We start from the raw sequence: 16,938 nt of genomic DNA on the forward strand, positions 1-16,938 counted from the left end.
ACGTAATTTATTCTTTAACGCAGTCCTTATTTTACTTGAAATGAGAGAAGATGTATTTAATATGTATTATTTGTAATTCATCCAGTTCAATTTGAAATCCGACAAGAAATATTGTTGATATTATTTCTTCATTTGATTCGACAGTCAGTTGTTGACTACGTACAAAGGTTAATACAACTGCTAAGCTACTTTAATAATTATGGCACTAAACCATGCGCACGTTTTTTTTTATTGTGATGTTCCAAACCTTTGCATGAGGAAAGTCTCCTTGCTGAACTACAGTCAGGGCTAGATTTGGACTCAATTTTTCCAATGTGGCCTCTTTACACAACTCCAATGGATTTGAAACGAATCAGTCAATATGTGGTTAAGGTGAAGACTTTCAGCTTTAATTCAATGGATAAAACAAAAAAATCACGTTAACGGTTTAGGAATTACAGCCACTTCTACACAGTCATCCCCATTTTCAAAGGTTCAAAAGTAATTTGACAAACTAACATAATTGTGAATATAATTATTATTTGTAATACTTGGAGGAAAATCCTTTTGCAGTCAATGATTGCCTAAAGTCTGGCACCATAAACATCACTAAACGCTGAGTTTCCTCCTTTGAGATGCTTTGACAGACCTTTTACTGCAGCCTCCATCAGCTGCTGCTGTTTGTGGGTCTTTCTGCCTTCGGTTTTATCTTCAGTAAGTGAAAAGCCTGCTCACTTGGGTTGAGATCAGGTGACTGACTTGGCCATTGAAGAATATTCCATTCCTTTGCCATAAGAAGCTCTTGGGTTGTGTTCACAGTATGTTTTAGGTCATTATCCATCTGCACTGTGAGGTGCCGCCCAATCAGTTTTGTAGCATTAGGCTGATTCTGAGCAGATGGTTTAGCCGTAAACACCTCAGAACTCATCCTGCTGCTTCTAGTAGCTGTGACATCACCAATGAACACCAGTGACCCAGTTACACCAATTATTTTAACCTAATAATGGCCTCCTTCACTTGCATTGACACCTTTTTGGTCCGCATGCTGAGAGTTCCAAGGACCAGCTACCAACTGCAAATATAACATTTTGAATCGGCATAATTTGTCATGAAATAGTGACAGAATAGGACACATCTGGCCATGAAACCGTTTCTCAGACAATTGTCCAATTACTTTTGAGCCTCTGAAAATGTGGGCGGCTGTAATTCCTAAACGGTTCTTGTGATTCTTTTGTTTTAGACATTGAATTGAAGCTGAAAGTCTACACTTCAACCACATATTGACTGATTACTTTAAAATCCATTGGAGTTGTGTAAATAAGCAAAATTAGAAAAATAGTGTCATAGCCCAAATACTTATGGCCCTGACTGTATAATTGAATAGCCCTGATGGAATGATTACTGTGACACATTAGATCAGACTGATGCAGTAACTTGTGTGGAATAGACTTCATCCTGTAAACATGACTGAAGGAGAAATTACTGATCTTATCAAGTAACTTGCTGAAAAGCTGCTCATATTTATGCTGTGGAATGTTTGTCAAATCTGTAGATTATGTTTGATACCCTTTCAAAATACTGTACAGAATTCATATTGTCATATGTCAACACTGAAATAAACAGATATGTATCATGTTGCTTATGGTCAGAATTTAGTACCTTTTAACAACCTTATTACAAACTGGAGCTGGATACCATTATTTACCAGGTCAGTGCCATTTGGCTGTTAAATGTGGTTAACTATGTTGTTATCTTCTTCTTGCAAACTAGCTAGAGGTGCATAAGCAACTAACTGGACTTGAGTGAAAAGAAACTGGAGCACGTGCAGTCGGCACTCTTGCTATACCATACAGTCCGTGCAGTCACAAATTTTGGGCTGGACCCTTGTGGAAATGGGCGGATGAAGACATTTACATCACACAGACCAAAAGTGGACCCTCGCAGACATGTGGAAAGTGTGAATTGGCCTTCACGTCGTGTTCACAGTTGGCCCAATTGGTTTCATGTGTGTCTAAAGAAAACGGGCAGCGCTTCCACATCCAGTGTGAACCCAGCGCTGGGCTATGTTACCACTACGAGCCACAAAAGCAACGGATCAGCCTGAGCCTAGCAGCATGGCTATAGTCAGCGAGTGTTGCTCAAGTGACGTGGTTGTATCGTTAAATAGCAATGACAAGACAAGAAATGTAGAATGACTTGTTATGTTTACTGACTTCCAAACTAATTCAATATTAAATACACACGAGGATAAACTGTTTACTCTGTATATTGCACATTTGTCCACAACTTCAACTGGTTATGCTTTAAACAAACCTGATTATTTTTGTTATATTTTGCATTCACCTCACATAATGTGATATATATCAATATCATGTATTGTAATATCTGTAATAATAGTAATTATGATTTTAACTTGTCATCCAGACCAACCTTATATTCATAGGCTATATCACATACATGTGTGGTTTTATACAGTAGCTTCATAGCTGTTCTTAATACTCATCTATGCAATTCCTTTGAAGCACTTTGCCATACACATACAATACATCAACAAGACAAATTGTCCATAGATTAATAAAGTGGTGGAATATATTGCATGTTGCCAAAGCTGCTTCTGGAAACTAATTACATGCTCGCCACTACTGTAGCTCGTGCAGTTTGATTGCAGCCTTACATGTTGCGTAATTTTAAGAACAACCACACTTTACTTGTTCAACTGAAAAAAAGATGGTGCATTCCTGTTTAGGTTGCTCTTCAGGTCTCTGTTTCCATAATAAGTGCTGCAGGGCACTGTCATGATGGGACTTGAACACCCAACATGTTGTCCCTAAACTTACTGGCAAGGCAAAACACAGGCTGCTTTTACTTGATTACAAGCAAACATGTCAGCAAATTAAACAGAAGTCAACAAACCTTTATCAGCATTAAACATTATGAAAATAGATTTAAGCATTATTTATCTCTCTTTTAACTTGGCAATCAATTGATTAATCATTGTGTTTTGAGTTTTGGTCGAAGATCTACTGATTGATGACGGTCCTTCCCATCTTAGACTTAGACGATGGTGACGTAATCTACAGGTCCAATCTATGGTCAATCTTCTCAATAAACTGTCATCGACCAAACCGGTGCTTCTTTCAACACTCATCACTGCAGCCTGTACTCTCTAGTCAACTGGTAGTTCATCTATAAAACTATCACTGAAAGTCATTCCAAAAGTCCGCCCCTCCTTCGGCCGCTTCCCTGTTCCACTGTCTGCGGCTCCAAGCGACTGGACCGAGTTGCCGAAGAAGCTGAAGGTCCACACCCTCATTCAGTCATCCCTCATTTGGCCAGGTGGTCATTGTTGGAATGCTGTTAAGCATTCCAACTGTTGTTCTTCGAATCTTTATTCAACTTCTTCTATTTCTTCCGTCGCACCTCTTCTCCTCCATTTTTTAAGCTACAGAAACCATTCAACTATCAAAATGTTCAGCTCTTTCACCAGAGGTGTGCTATGACTTTTCATATTTCTAAGCTTTAAACTTTTTGAATTATTAAGCTTTTTATTTTCAATGGGATCTCTATGGAGAATATTTTCAAATGGCTTCAGGCACACAGGTGTTCGCGATTGAGCCAATTAGTGATGTTGATAAACACACAGACTCACAGACACACGCGCACATACACTCCTCTCCCTCTCTCTCTCTGTGTCTCTCATACAGTCATTCAGGTCTTAGGGATCTTTAGAGGTCTTTCCATCCTCGTCCACCCCCCCCCCCCACACACACGCACGCCATTTTAAAATAAAAGCCCCACAGAATGAATCCTAACTGAAATGCTTGTGATGAGCCTGTCATTTAATAACCGGTTTGTGTTTATCTAACATTATGATTCTGTCTCCTCTCCCCTTCTCCCCCACAACCCACACCCCATTTCAAAATAAAAGCCCCAGAGAGTGAATTCTAACTGAACTGCTTGTGATGAAGCCTGTCATTTAATAACCTCTGTTTATGTGTGTCAAACATTATGATTATGTCTCCTCTCCCCCTCCCTCCCCCACCCAGCCCCACCCTTTCAAAATAAAAGCCCCATGGATTAACTGTATGTAAACATTAAGCTCAAAATTTGGCTTTTTTGTTCAAATAATGAATGCTCTTACAAATACTGCGTCAACTACTACTGCTGCTAATATTTCTAGTATTACCACTACTACTACAACTTTTGCTGTTGCTACTATGACTACTACTGCTACTGCTATTACTGCTACCATAAATATTATTACTACCACTACTGCTATTACTACCACTACCACTACTATTATTACTGATACCACAACTGCTAATACTGCTATTCCTGCTACTACCAGTACTAATAACCAGTACTAATACTACTACAGCTATTAGTACGACTGCTGATACTACTACTTCTTCTAATTACAAATACTTCGACGACAACTTCTACTACTACTGCTACTACAAATATCACTACTGCTACAACTAGTACTTATTCAAATGCTACTCATACTTATACTGCGAATAATACTTCTACTACTACTACAACAAATATCACTCCTGCTGGAATTCTTTTAAGCTACAGAAACCGTTCGAATATCAAAATGTTCAGCTCTTTCAGGAGAGGGGTGATATAACTTCATATTTGTAATCTTTCAACTTTTTGAATTATTCAGCTTTTTGCAATTTCTTTTAAATTGGATATCTATTTTCAGCAATGTTTTTGAGATTCATTTCAGCTTTCAGCATTCCAACGCATTTTCAGCAGGAAATGCATTTTCTAGTTCTATTTAGTCATTCTTACCGCTTGTCAATATGAAAGATGATGATGTTGTTCTTCTCAAGAAGAAGCAAGTCAGAAGGAATGACTGGCCATTGGGAGTTGTGGTGAAAGCTGTTCCCAGCAGAGATGGACTGATAAGGAAAACACAGGTGAAAGTTGTGTGACAAAGGTCTTCTCAAGGCCCATTCAGAACGGGTTTACATCAAATCATCAGATCAAGCTGTTTAGTTGTATAGCGGTGTCTTAAAGCGACAGGATGGGGAGTGTTCTGGCCCCGCTAGTTATTCAGTGTTCTTTGGTGACTCCTACTGGTCAGCTACCCTAATGCAGTGTTTGGGCATTGGCTTTGTAGTTCCTGTGATACAGGAAGTTTGTCTGAGTAACCTGAAAAAACAGCAACTATAATGTGGAGGGGGGAATCTTACTCAGGCCTGATATCAATCAATATGAAAACACCCAAAGAGATCAAAGCATATAAAAGAACCACCTCCTGACCAAACAGCTGTGAGTCACTGTTCTACAGGATCCCAGTGTGGACAAAATACTGCATCCACAAGGAGTAAATGTTTACAGTCCAACCAGTATCCCACTGTGGTTCAAAAACATCTGTAACAGGTAGATTAGTTGGTTTAAGTATGCGTAATAAATCAATTTTACAGCTGAACATTATGGCGTGACTATGTAAATAAAGGGCACAGACTCAATGATATTGTCCTATGCTGCTAATTAGAAGTACTCTGTGTCCTCATGCCAGGCCTTTTACTTTGAAAAGATCTGCACACTGTAGGTTACTTTTTTAATGCAACTCTTTCATCAAGCTCTGTTTTATCAACAGCACTACTCTCTTCTCCTTCATTACCAGCACAAACAGGATCGCAGGTTACATGTTATGTGATTATTTAGAAGATTCTAAAATGATTTGTCAGAAGAATAAATCATTCATACATACACGTTCATTGCACACAAATGTTCTGTTTAATGCAGCCAGAGAGCTCAAAGGGAGTCTGAGTTAGTTGAACGTGCTTCTTGAGAGGCCTCTGCATGGAGAAGATCAAAGTGGACAGTATGGGTTTGGGGTAGGGTGGTCCTCCCCTGGGGATGCTGGAGTCATTTCCTCAACACAAGGAAGTCACAAATAAAGCACATTCTTCCTTCTGTGCAACTCTGGATCTCACAGGTTTACACCAAATAATACTGGAGTCAAGGCAACACACACAAAAACACACTCTCACAATGTCAAAGTCAGTTTCAAGGTGGGAATGAATGACGCATGATTTGTTTTGTGATCATTTAAGCTCGAAGCTCCATTTAATAGCTTATCAGAGCTTTCAAGTACATCTCCCAGTCTTCATTCAGCATATGGTGGTTGTATATGGGGAGGGATAGTAACTACTGTCTCTGTTCAAAGATGGTCTCTGGTGTCAGATGAGAATGCCATCCTTGATCTCCCTCTGGACGCCTACTGGCTGCTAGTCAGTGACCTTTGACCTCCTTCCAATGGATGCTGTGAGCAGTTCTGACCCGGTGTGACAGAATGGCTCAAACTGTCACTGGCCCTGTCCTCTGCAACTGCTTGACAACACTTGTCCTAAGACTTGGAGGACTCGGGAGCTGAAGAATTGAGGCTTGCCTCGGACTTGTAGATATTAACTGACTTGACTAAAACATTGTGTGTCTTTTGTGAGTTCAAGTTCCACATAAACTTCCAGTCATTTAAAACCTTAGAACATAACGGCCGTGTGTGTGTGTGTGTGTGTGTGTGTGGGGCCATGGAGGCGACAATGAAAGATTAAGGAGACAGGAAACAGTGGCTTGATAACTCAGGAAACTTGCTTCCTGCTTGCAATAACCAAGGGGGCAGTGAAAGGTCATGTGATGGGCGTGGAGGAGGAGCTACATGGGCCACAAAGCAAGTTCCATTTTCTATGATACCATCTGACAACTAAATAAGTAATGAGCTGCTTCTATTTCCAGTCCTATCAGTTGAAAACTTTTGAAATTCACATCTTTTTTTAATTGACGTTGACATGATACATATTCAAGTGAATAGAAATACAGCTAAAATTAGTTCTTTAAAACAATGTCTGTAAGGGAGAGTAAAAAGATGAAATAAGGTATAGAGCACATATAAATATTTACATAAGTACAAATATATGAGCAAAGTAGTGACTGCCATATGTGTGATAATTGGTGTTTACTGTTGAGTACAGAGCTGTGTTGTGACAGAAGTCATCTAAAAAACATTAGTACATTTGTGAAATGACAATTAACAAATCATGAATGCTTATGAATCACTGTGATAACGTTAACCTCTGCACATGTTGTGACCTGCCAGTGGAGGTCCTCACATGCAGGTGAATAGAAGGGACTGGTGTCTTCATGTGCATTAGAGAATGCATACAGTTGTCTGTACCCTCTGTACTGTAATACACACCACAAATGGGCCATATAATATATCATATTTTAATAATAGTAAGATCACTTTCAAAAAAGTTGATACTATTTAATGGGAAGAGAAGGTAGAAAAAACATTTACAAAGAGACACATCACCATTACTTGATCATTTCTATCGATGTGTACACATCTGAGGTTTTTGCAGTCGCTAATCTGAAGTGTAAACTATTCAACATAAACTAAGTCTCTTCAAGTTTAAATTATTAAAACTGATATGCAGTTACAAATGTTTCTGATGTGAAGTATAAACTATTGTTCATTCTGTCTCTTTTTTCTGCTTGCTCATTTTGCAAACAGCAGTTGTATTCCCTAATGAATGGTGCTGTTGAAAGGACGTGTCTCACCACTGAACATTCAGCCACAGCCGACATGTCCTCAATAGAACAGTGAGGCAGTCCTTTCCGACGCCGTGTTGGGTACACGTGCTGTCCCCAGTGAGCCCAAGAACAAAAGGTCTACTTCTGCTGCCATCTACTGGTTCATAATACATTTGTAACATGAATGACTATGCTTCACTTGAAAAATGTTTTCTTTGTACATCTCACAACAATCCTTCACTAGATGCTCTGCATGGTGCCACTATTCTGATGTACGATTCCACAGCCACTTCACTTATTACAAAGTGTGATATTTTGGTAATTTAATATTAGTGATATTTTGGTAATTTCTTCATGTAAACAAAGACTTGAAAAGGGAGAATAGTTATGTTGTCATATTACAGATTTTGTCAAGCTGTTTTTATAATAAAGCAACGTGTTAGCATCCGTGTCATATTACCAATTAGAGCCACGGTGAATGAATGAAGACTGAACCTTGATAGATACTTTCTACAGGTGCTGTGACAACTCCCAACTCAGTTGGACTGTGAATATTTGTGCTGGTCTTCTTAATCGTACCACAGCTCACTTCAAGAAAAGACACATTTAAAGATTAGTTGTTTTTTTTAAAAAGCAGCAGACAACAAAACAAAAATACAAAAGAGAAAAATACAAGTGTGGTGAGTCAGAGTAATCGCTGCAGTGCCAACATGGTTCCTACTGTTCAGATTGACTAGCAGCCACAGACACATTGCATCAAGACTAACATCGTATTGACACTGCCGTGGGCTCCAGGACACCTGAGGAACCTACTGGAATCGTTTTTTCCTTCTCTACGGAGCAGCAGTAACTACCTAACCCTTCAAGATGCTCAAGTGTGGTTTCTTTACCGGCTGCGACACCTGATCAGAGCCAATGGTGCAACCCAGCTAGCACACATTTAGACCAAAGAAACACAGCAGCCCACTTCTAGTTACGGTTGGAATCAACTCATGTGTGAAACATCGCCAACCTTGTCCCAAATCTTTACTACATACTGATTCTAAGCAGGTTTTTAATGTGGCGTGAGTTCACAGAGGAAACGTGACGTACGGTTTACTCAAACCACACTATTCAGACTACATGCAGTTCCGGTTTAAGTGATCCGTTGATGCACACCATTCTCTCCCAAAAGAAATGGAGCTGCTCACAGGAGATGATCTAAATAAGTTTACGCACTGCAACCCAAAGAAAAAACTAAAATCATATTTTGACATTTAAAACATTGATGAATATGTAGTCTGTACTGTGTAGAATTAGTATGTAGTTTGGGACAGGTTTGCCAGAACTTTACAGGGTATGCTGTGCTTCAGAGTCCTGATCAGGTTCCAGAAGACCAAACCAGAAAGCTTGAGCTCCTTTTCACACCAGAACCACATCCCTGTATTATTTATAGTTTGAATGTCCTAAAGTCCTAAAGTGTGCTCACAGTTACATGGGTTTCTTTTTTTTGTTTTATTGACTGGTTCACAGGTAGAAGAGGCAGAGTTTCTTGAGAATACAGAAATCTGAAAACCCACATACAGACTCAAAAATAAGGAGAGATCAGAAGCTGGGTCATGTAATGACAAAACAGAGGGCCAAAGTGATTCAACAGCTTACTATGCAGACAATGTCGGCAGGGCTGTTGTGTTGGCGTCTGTATGGATGACAACATAGACACCTGCACATGCAATAGACAAAAACCCCTGAGCAGAACCCAAGCTGTTGGACACAAACACCAGGCACATGTCACGTGTTCTGAGTGACTAAGTCACAAGGACAATGCACTTTGACCCCCAAGCATGTGAAGATCTTTTAAATACTGTTAACATCTGAACAAGAAAATGACAAGAAAAGAAGACGTATTAAAATGTTGCTGCATGGGAGCGTCAAACTATTGTAGAGACTCCGAGTCAAACAGTATAATCTGTCCCCTACTAAAGACAAACTAACACAGGGAGGGATGAGACTTCTAACGCATCCGGTACTCTGCAGTCTTTGACAGCTCACACAGCTGACCCTTGAAGTCGATGTCTACGGTGAAGTCCAGGTCTCGCTGCAAACCAACAGAAACGAGTCAGACAAGACCCACACAGCAACCCACTCCAGTGATAAAGCAACAGTTTAAAATCAAAGCACAGCAAGTGGGAAGGAATTTCCAAATTTGATAGAAAGGTGGAGCTCCGCTTACATTGTTCTTGACGTTCGGCTTCATGCTGATTGTGCCAAAGATCTCCTCACCAGTCTTCACAGTCAGGTACTCATCCAGGTAGAAGACGGTCTGCTTCCAGTGGGTGTAGGGAGACTCTGGGCCTGACAGGGGAAATAAAGTGGGCATGAATTCAGAACACTTCACACTCCTGCAGTCAATGTCCAATGCAAAACTCCACTAAGTGGGTGAGTGAAAGAAAGGCGTTCATACTGAGGTAAAGGCTGCCACACTTAAATAGATTTGAATAGTTTCAGCCTGTAGGGATCTTACTAGAGCTGCAGCTATCATGTATTTTTAGTAATCGGTATTCTACCAATAATTCCATAGATTAATTGGTTAGGAACTACTTTCGTTTTATTATCAAAGAGCAATAGTAAATATTGAATAAAGAACATAAGACTGGTCTCTTAAAATAAACAGTGTACTTGTTTCTTTCTTAAATTGCATACAATAATATCTGTCAAAACTAAACCTATTTAGTTAATTTAAGTGCAACTTTACATTGTGGGTTTTAAATAAAACATTTATGGAATGCAACCAAATATTTTAAAAAGTAATTTCAAATGAAAAGGTACAACAACTAATTAATGGAAATGTGATAGAATTCTATATCTGTATTTAATAGTCAGGAGTCTTGCTCCTTGAACAATTATCAATCAATCTTCAGTATTATAACACATATACTAATAAGTGAGAAAAACCTATACTGCACTATGCTGATTTGGAGCGGCATCAAAGCTGAGAATCACATGTCATTTACAATGATACTCAAGAGGCTTTGATATGGAATTCAGGGTTGATAACTACAATCACCCTTTTGTTGTGGCCAATACTGATATTACTTTTGCAAAACCAAAAATGTAGAGAATAAAGGACCGTCATCATCCTATTAGTAAAGAATAGACTGAATCGTGTTTCCTGTTACTGACAAAATAGCATCGCTATAGGGTTAAAGGGTTTTTAGGTGTAATTATTGGTTCTTCCATTAAAGGAACAATAAAAGTTAATAGTTGGATTAATCTGATAATATATCAACAAACAATGAATACAATACATCTCCTTAGTATCACAACCCTTGACATTGTTCTTATCCAGTTACTAGAAGAACGGGTAGGCTATCTTACTATCAGATTTAGAGTCATACAACCCTGACTAATGCAGACAGATCACAGCATCCTGACCACTGGGTAAAGACAACAGGTGTAGAGTGTGTAAGAAAGCAGACTGACTGGTGGAGAAGCCGGTTCTCTTGTGACAGCGGGTGAACTCGATGTTGAAGTAGGTGACCAACGCTTGAATGTAGTCATTCCGCTTCACCTGCAGGCAGAACGGCGAGGTGAAGGTCAGGTCATCCAACTTCACTGTGTAGATGTCCACCTCCTGAACAAACACAAGGCAGAGTTAGACTTCTTATTTCAGAACACACTAACAGAGTCAAAACTTCAGTAGCAAAGGGCAGATGCACCTCTGTCCCAGGATCATTTCAGAAGCATAACATCCTCTTACCTTGATGAGACATGCGCTGCTGACCAGCTGCTTTGGGTCCACCACATCAACCAGGGGTTCCTTAATGGCCACCTCCTTGATGCACGACATATCGAACCCATACACGTTCTCCCACCCTGATGCAGACACAAACAGGCACGTCAGTTCAGTAACAGACAGTGGTGTCCAGTCCTGTGCCCCGAGTGGTGTTCTAAAGGTTGACCTAACAGGCAAGTGACTAACATTACATTGTCAGGCAACAGCTTGGGTCCATGTTCACTTCCTGTTAGCTGATATCATTCATATAGACTGCAACAGGAAATAAACTGAGACACATTCGTAATGTTTAGACCAGTGATTTTCAACCGCTGTGCCGTGAGAGATCGCCAGGTGTGCCGTGGGAAAATGTCCAATTTCACTTAATGAGTCCAATAAAATATTATTTAGTTGTTGCGAATACTTTGCCATTGTTGAGCGTCTGAGCTGCAATATAGTGGTTGGCTAAGTAATAAATACTCTTCCAGGCCAGTGGCTGGCAGTAGTTAGCGCAGTAATGACCTTGTTCATTTAGGACAGTAGAATGAAATGACGCGCGGGAGAGGTTGCGGTGACAAGACAAACAGCGATGGTGAAATATTTGAAAAGGAAAAATGCAGACTCTGAATTGGGCCCTGGACAACATTCTAACCCAGATGAAAAGCCTAGTAAGTATCAACACATTTAGAGACTTGTCATTAAATTGTCAGCATATATCCGGCCCTCGGTACAACGGCCCGCCAGAAAATATATGCTCATCATAACTAAACCCCCAGCTTCAGGGACGTGTGATCATATACATGTGTGTTGCAGTGAAAGTCTCCACCGCTGCGTTCCCGACAGCGCATTTTGCTGATAAACTGGGCGCACTTGGCACAGATCACTCGGTGATTTACCGACTTTGCACCTAGAAATTTAAATTTGAACTGCTCAGCAATCCATTTGCAGTTGACGTGGAAAGAGCACCTGTGGAGCTGATAGAGTAGTGTACCGCCTACATGCTGCAAATGCTCTGCATGTTTGGGAGCACATACCTGTGTGAGCTAATGTTGCACGGTGTATCGATACTAAAAAGGTACCGCGGTACCCGTACGTTAAAAACAATACTGCATATTTTTTGTATCGATACTTTATTAAAATAGGAGCGACCAGAGCGCACTCACTGTCATGCTGCCTGCAGGCATTGACTGCAAGGGGGCGGGACTACCCAGCACTTACACACACACACACACACAACAGGCAGCGCTCACTCACAGCGAGTGCTGCAGGGGAGACATGGCAGGAGCTATTACCGACCGTCCTCGGCTTGTTGGAAAAAAAGACACCAGAAGTGAAATCTGGAAGTACTTTCGCTACATTGCAGACAGTGAAGGAAAGCCCACTGACATAGAGACCCGTCTGCAAAACGTGTTTCAAAACCACACAGACTAAGTGAGGCAACACGTCTAACATGGCAAAGCACCTTTCAGACAGACACCCCAAATTTTCAAAGAGTGCAAAGAACAACGGGTAAGCAAATGTGATTATAAACAGGAATACCCCCAAGCTCACCCAGACAGCTAACACGAGGAGCCTTAGCCTAGTTTGACAACAAGCCTATATGATCATGAGGTCACAATGCACAAACGTGTACTAAATGAAACACAATTGATGCAAAATGGCTACATGCTGGTGGAGCCTGAGGGTGGATCTTCAGCTAATTATTTTTATTTTTAGTTAAAGAAAAACAATTATTCCACGAATTAAGATAAAATATGAAGTGAAAATATCAAACTCACTATGCAAGTAAATGAAGCATTGTTTACCCACCCACTCCCAGACAGTCGGACAGATGCCAGCTGAGTCAGCAGCAATCTTGGCACCATGTAGTTTTCATTAATATCCTGCTGTAGGCTAATACTAACATTAATGCCATTTGTTAAGTGTTCAAAAAGCTGGGCAGGAACAAGCTGGTAAAAAAAGGGAACCGTACAGATGTTTTATTTATTACTATTATAGATAAATATACCAGTATCGTATTTGAGGTATTTTATCGAATTCTGGTATCTTGAGTATCGTGATACTTATGGCAGGTATCGTATCGAAGTCATAATTTTGGTATCGTGACAACCCTAGTGTGAGCAGCGTTTCTCTGTGATGAAGATGAACAAAAACCCACACAGGAGTTCTCACTGATGCACACCTTCACTGCATCATGAGGGTTTCCACAGCACAGAACCTAACCCCAGACATTAATGAACTGGCAGCCAAGAAAAGATGGCAAACATCTGGCTCTGGTACGTATGCATAGAATAATGTAGCCCATTTCTTTTTGCACTTTGGCCAATATCCCTTCTATCCTGTTTATTAAATGGTGACTCTATTTAGCCCTCAACATAGTCACAATTTCTTATTTTGGCCCTCTGTTTGACACCCCTGGCTTTTATGGTATATTTAGCTAAACGGAACTTTTTAATGTAAAAAATGTGTCGCGGCTCAGAAAAGGTTGAAAAACACTGGTTTAGACAATAGTGAAAGGGTCTTTTGTTTGGAATGGAAACCTAAATGTGTTAGAAACATTAACCACATCATACAGCTAGACACTACTGGATTACTGGGTTCCCTCAAACCCCCAGGACCACAGATGAGCTCCTCCCTATGGGAAACTCACCAGACCCAACCTAAGCCAATGAGTGGAAGACTACTCACAGTGGATTTTGTAGTCCTTGTACTGCCTGTCTTCAATGGCAGTGACATAAAGGGTTGCCCTGTCGGGGAAAATGAGTCCATCTGGCTTCTGTCAGAGGGAAAAATAAAAACCGTGAGACTCAGGCGTGGGACAGACCATCCAGTCTGCACAACATCAACAGCCATCCAACACAAAATGAAATAGAGATTCACCAAAGCAATTTTCTTAGAGGATTCCAATTTGAGATCATGTTAAAGCCTGACCTGCCAATTTGCTTTCTAAAAACTATAACTGACAGCATACAAACATTTTCTTTCTTGGAAAATTCAATTGTATGTTCAATAAAACCAAAACTCAGCTGTATTAAACTGGTTGACCGGCAGAGCGGGAACCTGTGGTACATGATCAGCTGACAGCCAGCCGGTTTCAACCAGGGCATCTCTAGACTACGTGATGCCCTATTTTGTATCTCAATCAAATGGACTGGACACAGCTCATGACCAGTTCCTATTAATTACTAGCTTTTAGTAAAGGTATGTCAATTACAGCAAATATCTAGAACACAATATAAACTCACAGTCTAATGTTACCTAACGAGTTGTCAGAACCAGTTAGGGCTGCAGAAACAGTCCATGGAGTTAACGGGAAGAACATGGAAATATAGGAGTTATCTGCCCTTTTTACCATGTGATATGCAGATCGAAAACACTAAATATATTCACTCCACTAACATAATCAAAACTTACATGAAAGCATGTAGGACCTAGAGCTTTGGCAGTGTGCATGCAGAGGGATGTCATTTGACTGAATTCCTAGACGATGGGATGCTGGCCATCTGCCATATGCAATGCATGGTAACAATTAAATTAAATGGGCATACTTGAACCAAAACATGCCAGAAGATCTTATATTGCTTTCAAAGTCTTGAATTTGGTTTAACTTCACACTACAGACTACCACTGTTTCTCCATCTTTGTGGCCACTCAAGCTCATGATACTATTGTAGTAATGAGCCAACCACCATACCCAACTCAATGTTTTCAGCTTAGGGTTACAGTGACAATCAAAAATAATTATTCAATAAACAATATTAAGACTTTTGTTTGAGAGACAAAAACAAATACATACCAGCCATTTGTCCCTGGCATAAATGACTGTATTGAGCATGGACTCATAGAAGAGGCAGTAGCCCATCCACTCTGATATGATGATGTCTACTCCCTCCACAGGCAGCTCCACCTCCTCCACCTTCCCCTTGATGATGGTCACAACTGGAGACAAAAGATGTCGCGAGTTACATCACAATATTCATTCCCTCATCCCCATGTGAGCCAGAAATATTGAAACTAAATGTGTCACTACATGATTGGATTCTATGAACTCACCATCGTCCATCTTGTTGGCCTTGACAATTTTCACAGCGTAGTCTGAGATGCTGCTGCACTCGATCTATTGAGACAAAGACCAACATTTGAATTCCCACTTACCCTTCCTATAACACTATAAAAAAGCAATCATCATTGGTCAAACCCTACTAACTAGTGACGCTAATCCAGAAAAGACGAATTGATTGGTTCCAATATAGACCAACACGTACCCCTATAACTTTCTTGGCTCCAGCTTTGGCAGCAAACATACAGAGTATGCCTGTCCCACTGCCCACATCCAGCACCACCTTGTCCTTAAACAGATGCTTGTTGTGGAACATGGAATTACGATAGGTCAGAGTGCGAACCTCATCTTTCAACATCTCCTACAGTGGCATTAACAAAAGATAGCAGATGGGTTAAGATCTATTGACACAAAAGGGATACACTTTATACAGTTTGATCATGTGAACATGAAAGTTGTTTGTTTAGCTTAAAAGAAAATACCTCGTGGATGCCAAAGTGGGCGTACGAGTCAAAGTAGTAGTCCTTTGATGTCATATCCTCAGCTGCAGGCTTGGCTGAGCTTTCCACCGCAGGCTTGGCTGAGCTCTCCCCCTGAGAAATCTCAACAAAAGACACACACAATTACAACCTGAAGCAAGCTTGAGCTTTGCTACTGTTTTTTGGGTTCATAAGTAATGGAAATACAAAGCCACATCAGTGAGTCAGATGTGGTTTAAAGAATTGTATCCTCAACTCGGAGATGTAACACACATCATAAAAACAAGAGTCAGGCAAGGGCGATATAACGGGTATTTGGAAATCCTGAAAGTATGAGTTTCAATACCGCCATAAATACAGTAAGGGTGGGAATCACCAGAGGTCCCGCGATACAATATTATCACGATACTGCGATAACATAGGCATATATTGCGATTTATTACTTTTTTCAACTTCAAATGATGTCCCCAAAGGAAAACTGTGTAAACATGTTTTATCTAATAAGATAAAGTTGTCAGTCTGTTCATCTCACTTCAATCATTTTTATTGCAGCAGAATAGGATTGTCAAGCAGACAGACTGACCAACAATGTCATAAATGTTGCATGAACCTGACAAACTGAACAGTTTGTATTACTACATAGTCCAACTTAACTAAATGCAAACGTGTGGACTCAGTATATGAACTATAACTTATATAAGTAGGATATTAGAGTTATATAACTCTGTATAACTTGCGATGCGTGGACGTCAAGGGCAGAGAGCCAGTTATGCGCTGCACTCTCCCCATGAGCCGGCTACTGTTGGCAGATTTAACCCCGTTGTGAGGCCAGATGTCTCTACCTTTGTTTTGACCAACTTCCTACCAATCACGCCGACCCAGGACCTTTGCTGACCTCACCAGAAAACAGCTCAGCACCATCTAGTGGACTGAAAAAGCAATTGGATTTGATTTTTATAGTATTTTTTTTTTTTAAAATAGTTTATATAACAAAAGATCTATACTAGGCGTCCGTGTATCAATACAATATCGCCACGCAAAATATCGCGATACTATGCTGTATCGATTTTTCCCCCCACCCCTAAAATATAGACGCTCCGGTTTCTATGATGCTGTAT

At 40.3% G+C, this 16,938-nt stretch overlaps 2 protein-coding genes across 3 annotated transcripts in view; both read right to left on the bottom strand.

The window, feature by feature from the left end:
• Window positions 1-7,581, bottom strand: part of trpm4a (transient receptor potential cation channel, subfamily M, member 4a) — a gene marked incomplete at both ends in the record, with an annotated part of 30,471 nt that extends 22,890 nt beyond the window's left edge. The window contains 2 exon segments of the mRNA XM_079282457.1: window positions 4,777-4,886; window positions 7,555-7,581. Coding sequence (XP_079138583.1) covers window positions 4,777-4,886; window positions 7,555-7,581 — 137 coding nt within the window.
• A 551-nt stretch (window positions 7,582-8,132) lies between these two features.
• prmt1 (protein arginine methyltransferase 1) overlaps window positions 8,133-16,938 on the bottom strand; it is an 11,876-nt gene continuing 3,070 nt past the window's right edge. Inside the window, exons 2-10 of one of the 2 annotated variants that reach the window (XM_079281147.1) lie at window positions 15,824-15,934; window positions 15,547-15,702; window positions 15,335-15,398; window positions 15,078-15,220; window positions 13,970-14,057; window positions 11,267-11,382; window positions 10,990-11,140; window positions 9,740-9,861; window positions 8,133-9,604 (exon numbers count right to left, since the gene is read on the bottom strand). In XM_079281147.1, the coding sequence (XP_079137273.1) occupies window positions 9,521-9,604; window positions 9,740-9,861; window positions 10,990-11,140; window positions 11,267-11,382; window positions 13,970-14,057; window positions 15,078-15,220; window positions 15,335-15,398; window positions 15,547-15,702; window positions 15,824-15,934 (1,035 nt within the window). In that variant the 3' untranslated portion in view covers window positions 8,133-9,520. Of the gene's footprint in view, window positions 9,605-9,739; window positions 9,862-10,989; window positions 11,141-11,266; window positions 11,383-13,969; window positions 14,058-15,077; window positions 15,221-15,334; window positions 15,399-15,546; window positions 15,703-15,823; window positions 15,944-16,938 lie in introns of both variants that reach the window. The other variant, XM_079281146.1, reaches the window with a different exon arrangement.

This window comes from Melanostigma gelatinosum, assembly GCF_949748355.1.
Source record: "Melanostigma gelatinosum genome assembly, chromosome: 13".
NCBI lineage: Eukaryota > Metazoa > Chordata > Actinopteri > Perciformes > Zoarcidae > Melanostigma > Melanostigma gelatinosum.